This window comes from Mesocricetus auratus, unplaced genomic scaffold (genome assembly GCF_017639785.1).
Source record: "Mesocricetus auratus isolate SY011 unplaced genomic scaffold, BCM_Maur_2.0 Super-Scaffold_100003, whole genome shotgun sequence".
NCBI classification, from domain to species: domain Eukaryota; kingdom Metazoa; phylum Chordata; class Mammalia; order Rodentia; family Cricetidae; genus Mesocricetus; species Mesocricetus auratus.
The window spans coordinates 73114652-73131755 of record NW_024429188.1 but is presented as its reverse complement, the minus strand read 5'-3'; the positions used below and the strand labels follow the sequence as shown (position 1 = coordinate 73131755).

The following is a 17104-nucleotide window of genomic DNA, read 5'->3' as shown; positions in this document are numbered from 1 at the left end:
GGTGAAATGAGCCACAAGCTATATGGAAATTCTAATGTTATCACTATCTAGTAATAATGTATAAACCTTTGGAATATATTCAGTCTTTCTCAATCTTCAAGTATACAACAAGAATTACATCAGGCATTTAAAAATATCTATTCTTAGTTTTTAATTGCATGTATGTACATGTGTCCATATGGAATGCAGGTATCCACAGGAGGCCAGAAGAGGGTGTCAGATGTTCTAGAGCTGGAGTTACAGATGGCTGTGCACCACATTACCTGGATGCTGGGAAATGAACTCTAGTTATCTGTAAAAGCAGTGTAAATGCCCACTGTTAACTGTTGAGCCATCTCTCCAGGCCCATACTGTTTACCACTCTAGTTGGCAGCATGAACCTCGGAGAGAGGAGCCTAAAAATAACGAGGGGGGATTAAAGTCTCATGCAACAACCAACTTTATTCAGGGCATAAGACAATTTATATTTTGAGGATATTCTGGTTAAACAAGGTCACATGAGTTTAGGCTGTATACAGGGAGGAGGACATCCTGTGCTTGGAAACATCATTTGAATAATAATGGTAGATAATGGATAATCTGAAGAAAACCCATTTGCATTTACAACACCTGGGAGGGGCACAAAAGCACAATGCAGAAGCAACCTGTGGTGTGGTTATGGAGGAACAGAGGGTACAAGGCTCTTGTTTACCTGGAGTTTTCTCACAAGCTCTCAGAAATCTCCTCACACAGCTTCATTCACGGACCATGAACTGACTGGTGCCATACATTGGACGGGTTTTAGAATCAAGAAGAGAAAGATCTCATAATTAAATTATACATGGCATTCAACACCTTTGTTTTACAGAATGCTTTAAATGACATAATTATAGAAAGGGATAGAAAAATCGCCCATAAGTACCTGTCTGTCAGCTTTCTTCAGTTACGGAAAGCAAGAATCCACTAAAGAAGAAAGTAAAGGGCTAGATATGTACCTTTGTGGTAGAATATTTGCCTAAATATTCATGACCTCAGGTTCAGTGTCAAGAACAAATAGAATTATCAAGTACAGATTAGCTATATGACATATAGTAACAGTCACCAGAAACTCCCATCAGAAATAGAGGGAGAGAAGAGGAAGAGAAAGTAGGTCATGGGGGAACAGGAAGGTTAAGTGGGGCGTAGAATATGGGGAGAACAGGATGAGGAATACCATAATAGAGGGAGTCATAGGTTAGAAGAGAGATCTGGCACCAGTGAGACCTCTAGTGATCTAAAGGGATGACACCAGCTGGCAAGCTAAGCAATAGTGGAGAGACCACCTTAAATGCCCATTCCTGATAATGAACTTGACTTCTACCCTATATGCAATCCTAGAACCTTCATCCAGTGACTGATAGAAGCAGAGGCAAACACCCACAGTTAAACACTGAACAGAACCCAAGGAACCCAGTGACAGAGAGAGGAGTGATGAGCAAATTGACAAAGAATGGGCTGGCAAAAGCAGCAGAGACAGCTGATCTAAACAAGGGGGAGCTATTGGAACCTAGACCGACAGCTGGGAGGCCAGCATGGGACTGATACAGAACCCCTGAATGTGAGAGTCAGTGAGGAGGCCTGGGCAACCTATGGGGCCCTGGGCAGTAGATCAGTGTTTATCCCTGGCATACAAACGGACTTCGTGTGTCCATAACACAAAGAGGGATGCTCTCTCAGCCTGGACCCTTGGGGGAGTGCCTGGACCCTGCCCTGAGCGAAATGAAAGACTCTAGATATCCTCTATGTGGAAGTAAGTGGGGATAGCGTGGGAGGCTGGGAGGGATGGTGAGGGGGGGTTTGGGAGGAGGGGAGAGAGAGGGAACTGGGATTGACATGTGAAGCAAGCTATTTAAAATTAAAGTAATAAGAAAGGTTAAAAAAAAGAAGAAACCATCCTGAGTGAGGTAACCCAACCACAAAAAGACAAACATGGTATGTACTCACTCATATATGGATTATGGAGATGGATCAGGGGTGTCAGCCTACAATCACAGGGCCAGTGTGTCTGGGAAACAGGGAGGTACCCAAGAGATATACATGATACCCCAGAGAAGTGGAAAGAGGCAAGATATCCTGAGCAGATTGGGAACATCAGGGGAGGAGAGAGGGAACCAGGGAAAAGAGATGGGGATAAGAGGATGTTAGAAGAAGACATGGGGGAGCAGGAAGTTTGAGTTGGGGTAAGAATAGAGGAGAGCAGGATGAGAAATACCATAATTGATGGAGTCATTATAGCTTTGAGGAGACAGCTGACACTAGTGAGATTTCCAGAGATCTACAAGGATAACACCAACCGGAAATCTAAGCAATACTGGAGAGACTACATTAATAGCCCCTCCCTGATCATAAGGTTAATGACACCTTATAGGCCATCCTAGAACCTTCATCCAGTGACTGATGGAAGCAGAGACAGATACTCACAGCTAAACACTGAAATGATCCCCTGGAACCCAGTGACAGGGATGGAGGAGTGATGAGCAAAGGGGTCAAGACCATGCTGGTGAAACCCACAAAGACAGCTGACTTGATAAGGGAGAGCTCTTGAACCCCAGACTAATGGCTGAGAGGCCAACAGGGGACTGATCCAAACTCCATGAATGTAGTGTCAGTGAGGAGGCCTCAGAAATCTCTGGGGCCTTGGGTAGTAGATCAGTGTTTACCATGGTTTATGAATGATCTTTGGGAGCTCATTCCAAATAAAGGGATGCTCTCTCAGCCTGGACACATGGGGAAGGGCCTAGGTCCTGCCCTGGATGAAATGACAGACTCTGGAGATCCCCCCAAGGAGGGCCTCACCCTCCCTGGGGAATGATGTGTGGATCGGGCTGGGGGCAGGGGGTGCTGATGGAGGGACAAGGGAGGAGGGGTGGGAGAGGGAGCTGGGATTGACATTTGAAGCATGCATGTTTCTAATTTAAATAAAAACATTAAAAAAACAAAAAACAACAACAAAAGAGAAATAGTCAGAAGCATGATGAAGAGGCAGTAGGATTTATTTTGTACTAAAACTACAAGGGCAGAATAATTATAATCAATAAAAGAGTATATAATTTAATGAGGTGGTATCTAAAACCCAAAGAGAGCAAAATACTTGTTTTATTTGCAAAACGGCTCTTTATGGCTTTGTATTCTCTTTGAGGCTCAGTTATTTATCTTTTGATCAAAATACTTTTAAATACTTGTAATAATGAAAGCTACATTTTCCTGTTTCTTTTTTCTTGATATGACTGTCATTATTAGTGTTTGTTTGTGCGATGTGAATAGATGTGTGGAGGTGGGGACAAGTGTGCCGAGTGCAGGAGTAAAGGCCAGAAGACAGCTTTTGATAGTTCACTCTCTCCTTCCCCAGTAGGTTTCAGGGATTCAACGTTGGTCAGTAGGCTTTCATGAAAAGTGCTTTAACTCACTCAGCCATCTAGCCAACTCAAGAAAGTACTTTTTAAATTACTTTTTTGTCAATTTTTTCTTCGACAATTTCATACATGTATATAATAATTCCTAGTTACTCAGCCTCACATCCTATCTCTCCTACCCTCATCAATTCCCCTGTCTTCCCTTTTTCACATTCATGTCATTTTGTTTGTTTTGTCACTCACTGAGTTTAACTAGAGCTGTCTGTGTAAACATGGGTTTGGAACTGCCCATTAGAGTTTAACGGGCATATCTATGAGTATTCATCTGAAGACAATATTGCCCTTTTCCCAGAATCAAGTAGGTGCCAATAGTTCAGCAAGGTGAAATCCAGCCCCATGTGCCCCTCTGTGACAATACATGGTTGATTACTGACAGCCCCATTTTTATGATTGTGTCATGCCCAAAAGATACCATTTCATAGCCCCTCTTCCTGTCTTCTGGCTGCTAAATTTTTGTTCCCTCTTCCATAAAGTTCTCTGAGCATTAGAAGAGGTGATACAAATATCTCCTTTCAGGCTGAGCACCCACCTGTTACTTATTCTCATCACTTTGAGCAGTCATGAGACTGCATTCACTGTCATTCTGCAATGAGTAGCACCTCTGATTAAGGCTGACAACAGCATTTGTCTCTGGGTATAAACAGTTATTTAGAAGGTACTTTGGGGCACGTCAATTTAGCTTTACAACAATAGTAAGCCCCACCTTCACCCCAAACAAGCATAAGGCCTCCTCAGCTATGTAATTTTTATTGGATGTATAGTACCAGAAATTAATTGTCTCCTGTGGAGCAGGCCTCAAATTCAATCAGAAATCAGTTGGCTTATTTCTTTGTAGTTGTGTCACTATTGATGCAGGGGGCACATCCTTCCCTGCAGGTTGGCACTGAAGTTTCTAAGGCTCACAGGTGACTAAGGCCATTGGTGCTTTTCCTCCTAAATGCCTGAATAGATACTTCTGTTGCTATGAAAGCTAACCAACAGGGAGGACTTTTCCAGCTCAGTTCCAGCATGATTTCTCTATCTCTTGCCACAAAGGTGTAAGGTGTCTTCAACAATGGGGTCTTATTAGCTTGTTCTGGTTGCCAACCAAGAGAAGTCACAAGAAACCTACATTTTTGGGGAGGGCTTGCGGAGCCTTCGTGAACAGCAACTCAGAAGGAAGTATCCCACACCCAGCGATGGGAGTTTTGTTTAGTAAACTTGAATTGTAGGAACATGCAGCCCTGTGGGATATCACCTTTCTGTTTTTAAAATCAATTTTAAATTTTTATTCTTTTTATTTTTTATTGATTCTTTGGAAAGTATACATCATGCACCCTGATCACACTCATTTCCCATTCCCTCCATATGCACACCCCTACCCTTGTGATCTCCCTCACAAAAAAATGAAATAAAAACTTTTATTTAATATTCATTTTGTGTTATCTATGTATTCACTGGAGCATGGTCAAACTCTCAGTGGTCTGCTCCTTAACTAGAACTGAGTGGTTCTCCTCTGAAACCCTCACCAGAAGCCATCAATTGTGGAGCGCTAACTTTAGCATCCTTGTCACACCCTTTAAGAATTCTTCTCAATGGCTTCCTGCTAGACCATTACTTTTCTTTGGGGGGAGCGTTTGGTGTGGGGGTAGAGGTTGTCACAGAATCTTGCCATGTCCCTCTTTCTCAGTTGTGCATCTGTAATCATCGATATCACTGCAAAAGTCTCTTCCTTGCTCTTTACAGGCAGAAGCACAGATCATGGGCTTACACATGTTTTCTGGTGACAGCACACAGCATAAACATGGCTCCCTGATAGCAGTAGGACCACTGACCCAGACAAGGCCCTCGGGGCAGCTCAGATCATGGACACCCACCTAGCCTCAGGTGGTAGTGATAGCCACCCACATCAATATGACCCCTAGGGGCAACACAGCCTGCGGTAATCAATATGGCTTCAGGTAGCAGCCCAGTCCATGGACAGCCACGTGGCCCCGGGAGGCAACATGGGCCCTGAGCATCAACACAGACCCCAGCTGCAGCAGGACCTCAGCAGCAGCACACATCTGCATATCACCATGGGCTCAGATGACAGCCATTCACACCAGCCTGGTCCTCCATCTCCAGTTCTGCCTCTCTCTGCATCACTTGCCTGTCTCCCCCTTCTCACTACCACATGCTTGTGTGCCTGTGCTGTGAAGCGATGGGCAGGCAGGCCCTGGGTGTCTTCCACCCATACACCCCACCTCTTATTATTTTTTGTTAATTAAATTTTTTGACAATTTCATATGTGTACAGTGCATTCTTATCTCTTAACTCCAACCCTCTTATCTTCCTCTATCCCTTTCCCGCATTCATGTCCTTTGGTTTGGTTTTGTGACTCTCCTGAATCCAAGGTCATACAGAGGGATGGCTCTAGCTCAACTTATTGGTGAACATGGCATGTTTTTCTCTTTTATTCAATTAATAAATTTTATTATTTGACAACTTCTAGTTTTTCTTCACCTACCACCACTCGTATTTCTCGCCACTCAGGTTAGCCCCTTTCTCCTCTATAAATCTCTTTCCCATATTCATAACTTTTGTTTGATGCCCCACAGATTTTACTAAAAATCATGTGTGTGATCATGGATTTGGAATCATCCAGTAGAGTCTTGTAGGCTCACCAGTGAGTACAAAACTGTATATTGTTCCTTTTCCTATCTCAAAATCTGTAGGGCCCCATAAGCATTTGCCCAGGTGTATGAATATACATATTTAGAAAGCAGACTGATGCTTTTAATTTTAGCTAAACAGCAGTATTGAGTAGCCCCCGGAGCCTAAGACCTCCTCGGTGACAAGGTAACAAATTTTGGACTAAATGAATAATACAGAGTTCCTCTTGTGATGCAGGCCTCAAATCTAATTATGGAGCAGTTGGTTAACTCCATAATAGTCTTGACAGTGAGCACCTCTTACCTGGAAGGTTGGCATTGCAACTCAGAGACCACTGTTTCTTCTACTTTTACCAAAGAGTGCATAGCACTGGTACTATGAAAACTAGCCAGCAGGGAGGAAGTTCCAACCTCAGTTCCAGCTTTGTTTTCTGTATCTTGCATTCAAGGTATGCGGTGGTGTCATCAGCAATAGGAACTTATCAAGAGTTCTGGTGGATAGCTAAGAACAACTAGTCTTTATAATCTTGGAAGACAAGTGCTGCATGTTCTTCCTCATATGTGGATCCTAGCTTTAAATCTTTAGAATTGTGTGTTTAACGTGGAGTACCTGTAAAGGTCAGATACTTTCTTCTTAGAAAGAGATCACTGAGGCTAGAGAGACCTTAGGGTATACTAGGACATAAGTGATATGCAAGCAGTAAGAGGGAATACTGAGGGTGGGAAGGTTTAAGCCAGGATGTGGGTAAGGGAATAGGGGAGATATTGGAAGTGTTAACCTAATTAAAGGCTACGTGAAAAACCCATATGGAAATGTACTACTCTGTAAACTAATTTCAAGTCAAGTCTAAAAATGCTTCAGAGATCAAAGAACTGGTCTGGCACTCCTTGCCAGTCCTCCTTGACATTCTTTTGATTTAACATCTGTTTGTAAAACATTAACATCAGAGAAGGCTTCTCTGTGTCTGTGATATATCAAGACTAAAAACGGGGCCATTATGTAATCATTTATGAACATACAAAACATTGTTCCAATCACAAATATGACAAAATATTCCATTTTAGCTAATAGTAGTAATGTTACTTGTTTACCACCTTTAGTCTTAGTCCAGTCTTTCAAACTTCGAAAACAAAATTTATTTAGATACTAAGTCGGAGAATGACTCAGGCTTCCTGACACCATTTTAGTCTACCACAAAACCTCACTTCCTTAAACCCTCCTCTAAATCACCTAATACATCCCCAAACAAAAATAAATCACTTTTAACAGCCTACAATTCCACCACTAAAGGGTCTGGGAAACAGGGAGGACCCTAAGAGAGATATGTATGGTACTCCAGAGAAGGGAAATGGGACAGGGTCTCCTGAGCTAATTGGGAGCATGGGGGAGGGGAGAGGGAGCTGGGAGAAAGAGAGGGGGAGAGGAGGAGGGGAGAGAAGGACATGGGGGACCGGGAAGGTTGAGTCAGGGGATGAATAGAGGAGAGCAGGATGAAAGACACCATAATAGAGGGAGTCATTATAGGTTTGAGGAGAGATCTGGCACTAGTGATATTTCCAGAGATCTATAAGGATGACACCAACTAACAATCAAGCAATAGTGGAGAGGCTACCTTAAATGCCCTTCCCCGATAATGAGTTTGACGACTACCTTATATGTCATCCTACAGCCTTCATCCAGTAGCTGATGGAAGCAGAGGCAGACACCCACAGCTAAACACTGAACTGAATTCCTGGAACTCAGTTGCAGAGAGGGAGGAGTGATGGGCAAGGGGGTCAAGACTGAGCTGATGAAACCCACAGAAACAGCTGACCTGAACAAGGGGGGAGTTCATGGACCGTAGACTGATGGTTGAGAGGCCACCATGGGACTGATCAGTAAATCAGTTTTTTTAAGATTTTTTATTTAAATTAGAAACAAGCTTGCTTCACATGTCAATCCCAGCTCCATCTCCCTCCCCTCCTCCCCCGTCTCCCCCCCCCCGTCCCCCACCCAAACACTACTCATTTCCCCAGGGAGGGTGAGGCCCTCCATGGGGGGTATCCATCCATAGTCTGTCATTTTACCCAGGGCAGGGCCTAGACCCTCCCCCAAGAGTACAGGCTGAGAGAGCATCCCTCATTGTGGGATGGGCACCCAGAATCTACTTGTATGCCAGGGATAAATACTGATCTACTACCCAAGGCCCTACAGATTACGTAGGCCTCCTCACTGACACCCACATCTGGATAAGTCCCAAGCTGGCCTCCAACCATCAGTCTGGGGTCCAAGAGCTCCCCCCTTGTTCAGGTCAGCTGTTTCTGTGGATTAAACAAGCCCACTCTTGACCCCTTTGCTCATCACTCTTCCCTCTCTGCAACTGGATTCCATGAGTTAAGTTCAGTGTTTAACTGAGGGTGTCGGCCTCTGCTTTCATCAGTCACTGGATGAAGGTTCTGTTTCCCAGACTCTCTGGCAGTGAGTATTCTGGCACTCTCCTGATTCATTCTAAAATCTATATATGAGTGAGTACATACCATGTTTCTCTTTTTGTGACTGGGTTACCTCACTCAGGATGGTTTCTTCTAATGCCATCCATTTGCCTGCAGATTTCAAGAAACATTTGCACATCAGTTCTCACAGTAGCTTTTATTTTCTATAACTCAGATCAGAACGCAATGCCAACTGACAGTCTTTACTATGGTAAAGACACAGTGAATTATTATTTAGCATTAAAATTGATACACTCATAAGACACACAACATGGATGAAACTGAAATAACTATGTTGAGTGATACTAAGCTAATATCCCTTCCATAAGTAAATGTTCCATGCTTTCTTTTCTATATTAGAGCATTAAGAGAACTTGATTGTGTTGCTAGAAAGCAAATCAGTAGTTCCCCCAGGATAGGAATAAGGCATTACAATGAGGCATCTTGGTGATGGCTATGTTTTATGTCAAAACTTATCAAATGGTGCACTTTGTGACAATATTTGAAGCCTGAAATAAGATTCCCTACAAGTACAGGAAACAACAAAACAACTGATTCGTGTGAAAGTTTCTTTGCTTTTGAGCAAAGTTCTGGACAGTTTGAGTAACAAGATGAGTTATACATGGCTTGCATTTCTATGTCTGACAGAACTTTTATAGTCTCGTGTATGGAAAGTATTCAAGGCTGGGTCATAAAAATTGTGCACTTTAAATGTTCAGTTTAATGTGTATCAGTTACATTTCAATAAAGTTATTAAAAAGCATGTGGTATATTTACATGCTAATTTGTAAAGATAGCTAACTGATCAGTTGAAAAGGCAAATTCAATACTGTACTCCAATTTTTGAAATGAATAAATTTGTACACTATGTAAGAATATGCAATGGAGGGCGGTGGTGGCACACGCCTTTAATCCCAGCACTCAGGAGGCAGAGGCAGGTGGATCTCTGTGAGTTCGAGACCAGCCTGGTCTACAAGTGCTAGTTCCAGGACAGCCTCCAAAGCCACAGAGAAACCCTGTCTTGAAAAACCAAAAAGAAAAGAAAAGAATATGTAAATGGAAGATCACACTATATGTAGAAAAGAAAAACATAAGATGATTTAAATTATTGTATAGGACATTAACATGAACATTACAAATAGTACCTAACGCATGCTTTATTTCTTGACTGAAAATCTCAAAGCAAGTAACTTGATGGTCTCACACATAAATTTTTCTCTATTATCTTAGACTAGGGTTTGTAATTCCTATCATGAGTGTTGGAGAAATCAGTCATAAACCTCAAAGTGCTGAGAAGCTTTCTGGAAAATACAGACTTCTAGAAAATACTATCTATAAAATGAAGCAGCAACCTCTGTCCTTGGTTTCGTCTCATATATTGCTGAAGCTGCAGTTGTGAGTCTAAGTCTTTCCCACTAAGTTTATTCTCAATTTTAGGAAGCTGAAATACAATGGACTTGCCTATTAGAAACATTTGGCCTTTCATGAAATACATGAATAAATCACAATTCCTTTAAAATTATGGCTATGACTTCGCAAGAAAAATAAAAGTAGTTAGCTTTCTTAATGCATGCTATAAAACAGTATATAGCAGTTGTTCTCAACATGTGGGTCAGGACTCTTTTGAGGATCAAATAACCCTTTCACAGAGGTTGCACATCAGGTATACTGTGTATCATATATTTACAATTTGTAACAGTAGCAAAATTAGTTATGAAATAACAACAAAGTAATTTTACAGCCGGGGATTACCATAACAAGAGGGGCTGTTCTAAAGGCCCACAGCATTTGGAAGATTGAGAACCACTGGTGTATAAAATGATTCTGGCTCTTTGAAAAAAAAAAGTTCACACAGAAAGATAGGATCAAAGTTCCGTTCTTTATGACTCCTACATCTACATCTTATTTACAAAACAAAGTTTGGGATATCGATTTCCAATATACTGCCTGGGAAATACATACATCCACCTCCTACTTTCCTCCTGACCTCTAGCCAGATAAGGCCGAATGCCTAGTGGACATGCTTTTGGAGGAAGCTAAAACTTGTTCACCTGGAAGGGAACATTATTCATCACAAAATTAAACTAATCCTAAACCTGAAATAGTCTCTGTGCTGTGAAGACTATCATCACCTAAAAAGGGGAATGTGTTAAGGTAGTATAGTGAGACGGTTCTAGAATGCCAAAAATCACCTGTGCCACCTGCCAGCTGTGAGGAGCTTGGAAAAAGTATTTATTGGTTATATTCTGATTGGTGGGTGCTTGGGATGATATCTAACAAAATATTACTTAACTAGCTGACAGGATTACCATAAAAGGAATCAGCTTATAAAACATTATGTCAATCTAATAGTGGGCAACTAATAATAAAGAATACTTTTCATGTCTACCTCCCTTTTTCATCTCTGAAATGACTGACACAAATGAAACAGTCTAAAAATTTGAATTATACACTCTAGATTTTATGTAATTCAGGACCATTTTTTGTTCTGTAATGAGTGTTTGATATAGTTGGAATAAGAGGGTAATGAAAATTACTTTTATATTTAATAGCCTGTAGTAACCTGCTTCCTTTTTGCATCAAGAGGGTACATTTGGCAATAGGCATATATGTGTATATATCATATGTACAAACACACAGTGTAGGTACCATCAGTTATTTTTATTTTTGTACATCTTATTTTTGTAACTAGATTACAATACCAGTAGTTTCTTTTATGCTATCTGGAGCCACAAACAGATCTAAGCAGATATCAATCATCAGGACACTGTACTTCTGACAGCTAGATCACAATTTTCTTAAGTAAAATTATGTTAAAAATCTGCTAATCTAAATAAGATAGAAATCAACAACTTGTTTATCTCAATATTTAATATTCATTTGATACACCAAAAATGTTTTAGATTTGAGCTAGAACCTGCCACAGGTAATAATTTGTAAAAGATGTTAAGACAAAATGTGTGAGCAGTTATTACCAAAATTGTATGCAAAACTCTTTGGGAATGTATAGCCAATCAGAATTTGGACACTGTTCAGTGTTCTCTTTCATTTCTGGATCATTTTACATTCTTTCAATAATCCCTTTAACTTCACGGAATATGGCAGTAAGTGTACTGTAACTCAAGTGATCAACTACTACAATTGAACCCTTTCTAATATGCTCCTTTATGTTAATGAAGATGGCCACAGCACTAACAAGATTTGCTTTTGCCTCTTTTTGGTTAAAGATGAGTTTTAATGCTGCTAATGCCTTCATATTGATCATATCTCTGGCTGCCTTTGGATTTTCGGACATATTCAAAAATACTTTCAAAACAAGATTTCTAGTCTTACGATTTCCCTGGGACAGCAAATGAAAAAACTCTGAAAAGTAACTAGCTACAATGTAGTGATGGACAGACTCAGTAGTTAGCTGTGCTATTATCTTCAATCCGGATTGCTGGCCAGGTGAGTTTAAGGGGAAAGACACCGTTTCTTTACACATATGCTTAACATGAAATTCAACTTTGTGCTGTCTTTCATCCCCGGAAGAATTCATAGTAATAACAGTCTTTTTTCTAGTTTCAGGGGAAGAAAAACTGAGCAGGCTTTCAATAAGTGTCACCACACCCACTTCATTAATGAATTCCCGGGCAAATGGATGAACTTTATGTATACCCATTGCTATCTGTGCTATTTTATGAATGAGGGGATCGGTAGTTGACTTAAGTATGTTAACAAGCTTTTCAAATTCTGGAGAATCCAAATAACACTCCATTTTGCAAGGGCAAGCAAAGGGCTTGATGCCATTCATTTCTCTGATCTTGATTTGTTGTCTAATCTCATCTAACGTCTGGATGCAAGGATCAGAACCAAATGGATACTCGGGTATAGGCTGCTGGTTTGATCGAGCATTCTTAGTAGAGGCTGTTGTTGAAGTTTCTTCTTCATTTGAGGCCAGAACAATATATGAAGAAGGCCTTGACTCAGATGAGTCCTGAGACCTATAACCTAACACTGCTGGAGTTACAGCAGGTGCTTTGGGCCAAATGGTAACCTCAGACCAGTCCTTTGGCCTATTTTTCTCATTAATTTCATCCACTGGTTGAGGTTTAACTATTCTGAACACAGGTTTAGGATCAGGATCAAAACTAGTGTCATCTCCTTCCCAAAACCAGTTCCCAATAACATTTTCTTCCTCCTCCTCCTCAGCCCCTGACCTAGACCTGTGGCTGGCCCTATGTGTAGGCTCTGACTCCTCAGTGCGGCCCTGGGTACCAGTGTTAGTTTTATTTTCACACTTAGCAACAGAACTATAACTAACTTCTTCTCCCTTCCAGAACCAGGAATTGATACCAGAATCTTCCCCAGCCCAGAACCAGGTATCACTAGCAGCCTTCTCTTTACGTGTAGATTTAGCACCCTTGTACTCAGCCTTATGGTTGAAATCTTTTCCTTGAGCCTTAAATTCCGACCTCATCCCTTCCTTCATCTCAGCAGCTGCTTTGCCCTTATACCCTGCCTTCATCTCTGCCTGGGCATCTGTTTTACCTCCCGCCCTAGCTTTTGCTTTGTCCCTGTGTTTGCCTCCAGCTCTGCCTGCATTAGCAGCCTCCCTCTCTGCTAAAGCTCTGGCTTGTGCACTTGCCCTTTTGTCTAGTTTAGCCTGTGCTCTAGCCTTATTCTTTGAACCCGTCATGGTTGAAGCACAGCTATAGACACCTGGCCCGTCTTAACCTTAGTTCTCTGTTTGGTCCAGGCTAGTATCTCGAAAGAGGTCAAAGACAACTGTCAGTTTAGCAGTTACAGAATTCCCTTTCTTTGACACACAGTCTCTGTCAATGACAGGGACAGAGTAAAGACACTCAGGTTAGGAAGATGATTTCCAAATCAGACCCGGTGAAAGCAATCTTCTGCCAATCCAAGGCTACCACTGGCGAGACACCTAAGGTGGGAAAAATAGACTCTGAGTGTCTTCAACCTTCGTTCTTTATACAGACAGCTACACAGAAGGACATGAATGAAGATTTGAACTGTGTCGTGGGAGATGCAGATCAGTCAAAAATTCTGCTACCTCATTTTATTTCTTGCATTCTTGCAACCAGCCCAAGTCCTCCCACTCTTTTGTCTCCGTCAAGCACAACAGTGACAATAGCTAAGTTTGCTTAAAGTAGGAGAGGCCATAGAGCACCCAGCCCCTTTGGTCCCATGCTGGCACCTACCACCAGGAACTACTATGTCTTCAGAAAGGCCTCACACCAACGTGCGCTGATGTGACGTGATTGTTTCCTCCTTCCTCACTTTTACTGTTGAAAAGCCACCCAAATGACTTCACAGGCAGAGCTATAGACAAAAGTACACGTGGGATTAGAATTTTGAGTATCTGACAGACTAATCTAACCTTCTATCTCCAGATATCTTAATACTCCTCCACCCTGTTCTCTCTTATGGATTCTCTCCCCATTTTCTGACCCAGTATCTACTAAATACATATGGACGCAAGCTTAGCTCACTATTCTCCCGCTTTCTGTAATGAGTGTGTGGGCAGCAACATCTGGAAAGTTAGAAAACAATGGGTCCGGGAAGATCTGGTGTCTCCCACTTGCCACCGATTGACAGGTGTGCTTACACTCCCATTCGTACTCACCTCAAATCCTAAGTAAACAGCTACCTGCAAGTCTCTACAGCAGTGGTTCTCGACCTTCCTAATGCTGCAACCCTTTAATACATGTTGTGGTGACCCCCAATTATAAAATGTATATCATTGCTACCTCATAACTGTAAGTTTACTGATCTTATGAATCCTTTTTTTTCCCATCACTGTTCCCTTGAGTAACAGTTGTCGATGGTACAGTATCAGGACAATGATGTAATCAAGGGTTTTCTATCAGCACCAGCTACCAAATCCTGACCCCACTAATTAAGGGAAGACCTGTGAAGAGTTCTAGATATTATGAATCTTAATGTAAATATATGATATGCAGGATATCTGATGTGACCCCTGCGAAAGGGTCATTAGACCCCCCCAAAGGGGTTGCAACCCGAAGTTTGAGAAACACCGCTCTACCTAGATCTTACCTCAGGTGCTAACAATGCCAGACTCATCAAAGAGCAGGATCCACGGGAGACACTATCCTTCCCAATAAAGAAGGGTTCTCTGGCTGGAGAAGAGTCAACCTATAGAAACCAAAAGATACTGAGAAAAACATACAAGAAAGCATGTTGACCATGGCATAAAATTATTAGGCTTATGGGCAGATTTTCAAACCCAAGTTCAAACACCTCCTTTTAGAGAATCAGAAAACAAGTAAATGAACTCTGTTAACTCTCCTGTGATTCTGATGCCTACCTTCAGAAATAGCGCATTTTCTGTGATACTACTTCTGTACAAAAATATATGAAGGATTACGAAAAGTAGCTGCAGGTAATATATGGGGTCCCATAAACAGATACTTAAATCCTATAGTGATTTCAAATATTCTAAATCAAACACTCACCTGCACAAAAACTTCTCCTTTACGTTAACTTCCATTCGAACATGTCAAAAAATGTTCAGAGTGAAACAGAATGCTGAGAAAATGGACCCTGAGTATAAAAGATAGGTTAATATCACAATATTTATATAGCCAGGAGTTCTGTAATATGACCAACTCCTTATCATGACCATTTGCTTGCAGTAAATTAAGCACACGATTCTACATATAGAAGGGAATAAAACAATCCTGTATTGAAGGCAAACGAACATTTCATTCTTATGTTCTGGTGCCTTCATAATACATAATAGTCCCTCTAATTATGTTTCCCCTTCCCCAGAATGCACCACTCCTACGACTCAGACAGGAGACTTTGCCACCAAGCAGAAGCCTGTGGGAAGAGACAGCACCCACGACGCAGGACACAAGGGCCTCCTTCTGGAATAAGGCCCAAGTAGCAAGGCTACTCACCACCGAAAAATTAAGCTACCCCCAGAGTTAGACACCTGCCCCCAATCCACGGACGGAGACCTCCAAGGGGCACCACACTCCCCAGCTCCCGCGCCGCCATTTCTCCCGCAGGCGCCTCCCCCACAACCTTCGCAGGGCCCAGATACCAAAAAGGGTGGGGAACAGCCTGCTGTCCAGTCATCTGCTCCGCAGGCCTCCAAACGCTCACAGCCCTGTGCCTGAGACCCGACCCGGGACCCCGCTTGCCCCTCACCGCCTGGGATCTCCGGGAACCGCGCACCACTCCAGGAAGCCCCGGTCGCCCCCACTGCTGCACTCCCTGTCAGGGCCGGGCGAGGGTCCGCAGTGCGAGGCCGCCCCGAGCCCTCGACACACCCCCACTTGCCTGGCCAGGCGCACGGCCCAGGTCCCCGGGCTGCCCCGCGTCCCCGTCCGCTCCTGGCTGGGCTCCGTCCTCCGCAGCTCCTCTCCCTGGGCTTTGCGCGCGAGTGTGATGGCAGAGACGCGTCCCGCCCCCACGCCTCTGCACCAAACGGGCAGGGGCTGCTGCGCAGGATGCGGCAGGCACAGCTCGCCTCGAGGGTGTCGGGAAGGGGGCGGAGGGATATGGCGCACCGGGCTCGACGCCCCCTCCCGGGCCCACCGTAGTTCCGACTCGGGGTGGGCGGGGCCGGAGACAGCCCGCTCCACTCGGAGGGAGGGGAGGGCGGCACCCGTGGGCGTCTGCAGACCCCCTGCTCACCCTAACCACAGACCACCACCGCTTTGCTGGGATCACTGCAGTGAGAGTTAGGGTCTCTGATGGCATTGGAGTGAGGGACTATAGAGAGAGGATCTTTGGAGCTGGGGAGCAGGAGAGAGCAGCGGAGGGATACTGAGTTCACACACCAGGGAGGAAGCTGGACAGTGCCTGGCCCTCCCTGCACTCCACCTCTGCTAAGCTTCAGTTCCCCCTCCTTTTCTGAAGCCAGTGGAAAGTATTGCAGCTGGAGAGGGGACAGGTCGCCTAGCAACAGTCTGAAGAGCGGGCTCTTAATGCCTCTCCTGTGTTTTTCTCTCAATGCTTCATGGAGTTCCTTGGAGAACCGAGATGTGAGCACCTATTATCGGCCTCACCAGTGCCCCAGGCTAAAGCATACTTCTGTCCCTGGGAAACCAACTAGAGGTCTGAACCAAAAGACATCTTACTTTTTTTTTTCTAACTTGGAATAAAAACTCATTTGGTCACATATGATACAAAATAACTGTGGAGGGGGGAGTGGGAGAGGATGATGGGGGGCCTTAGCCAAGGATCTATAAAGATGCCTAAGGAAAACTACCATCGTGCAAGCAAATTTTAAAATATGATTTAAAGACAAAGGAGTTTGAACACAGGTGTCCTGCATGGGTGGACACTGCTGCTATTCTCAGAAGACATGAATTATTAAATAAAAATCCCAGTGCTGAACACTATGTGTTATTAGTCAAAGAGACCCCAGAGCAGCATTTCCTCAACCTGTGCATTGTAACCCCCTGGGGGTGTCAAACGGGTTTTTTTAAATTTTATTTTTCATTTTACATACCAACCCCAGTTCCCCCTCCCTTTTTCCCACCATCCCCACTTCCCCCCTTCCATCCCCCATCTATTCCTCAGAGAGGGTAAGGC

At 43.2% G+C, this 17104-nt stretch overlaps 1 protein-coding gene and 1 non-coding gene across 2 annotated transcripts; both read right to left on the bottom strand.

Moving 5' to 3' along the window:
- Positions 1–11178: 11178 nt before the first annotated feature.
- On the bottom strand, positions 11179–16112 carry Bhlhb9 (basic helix-loop-helix family member b9). The gene is made up of 4 exons (XM_005072475.4): positions 15013–16112; positions 14594–14692; positions 13738–13858; positions 11179–13460 (listed from the first exon to the last, which is right to left on the bottom strand). The coding sequence occupies exon 4, from the start codon at positions 13212–13214 to the stop codon at positions 11598–11600; it is 1617 nt and encodes a 538-aa protein (XP_005072532.1). The 5' UTR covers positions 13215–13460; positions 13738–13858; positions 14594–14692; positions 15013–16112; the 3' UTR covers positions 11179–11597.
- Positions 14334–14463, bottom strand: LOC121140099. The gene has a single exon (XR_005876931.1). It is a non-coding gene; the product is annotated as a small nucleolar RNA SNORA30/SNORA37 family (small nucleolar RNA).
- Positions 16113–17104: the final 992 nt, after the last annotated feature.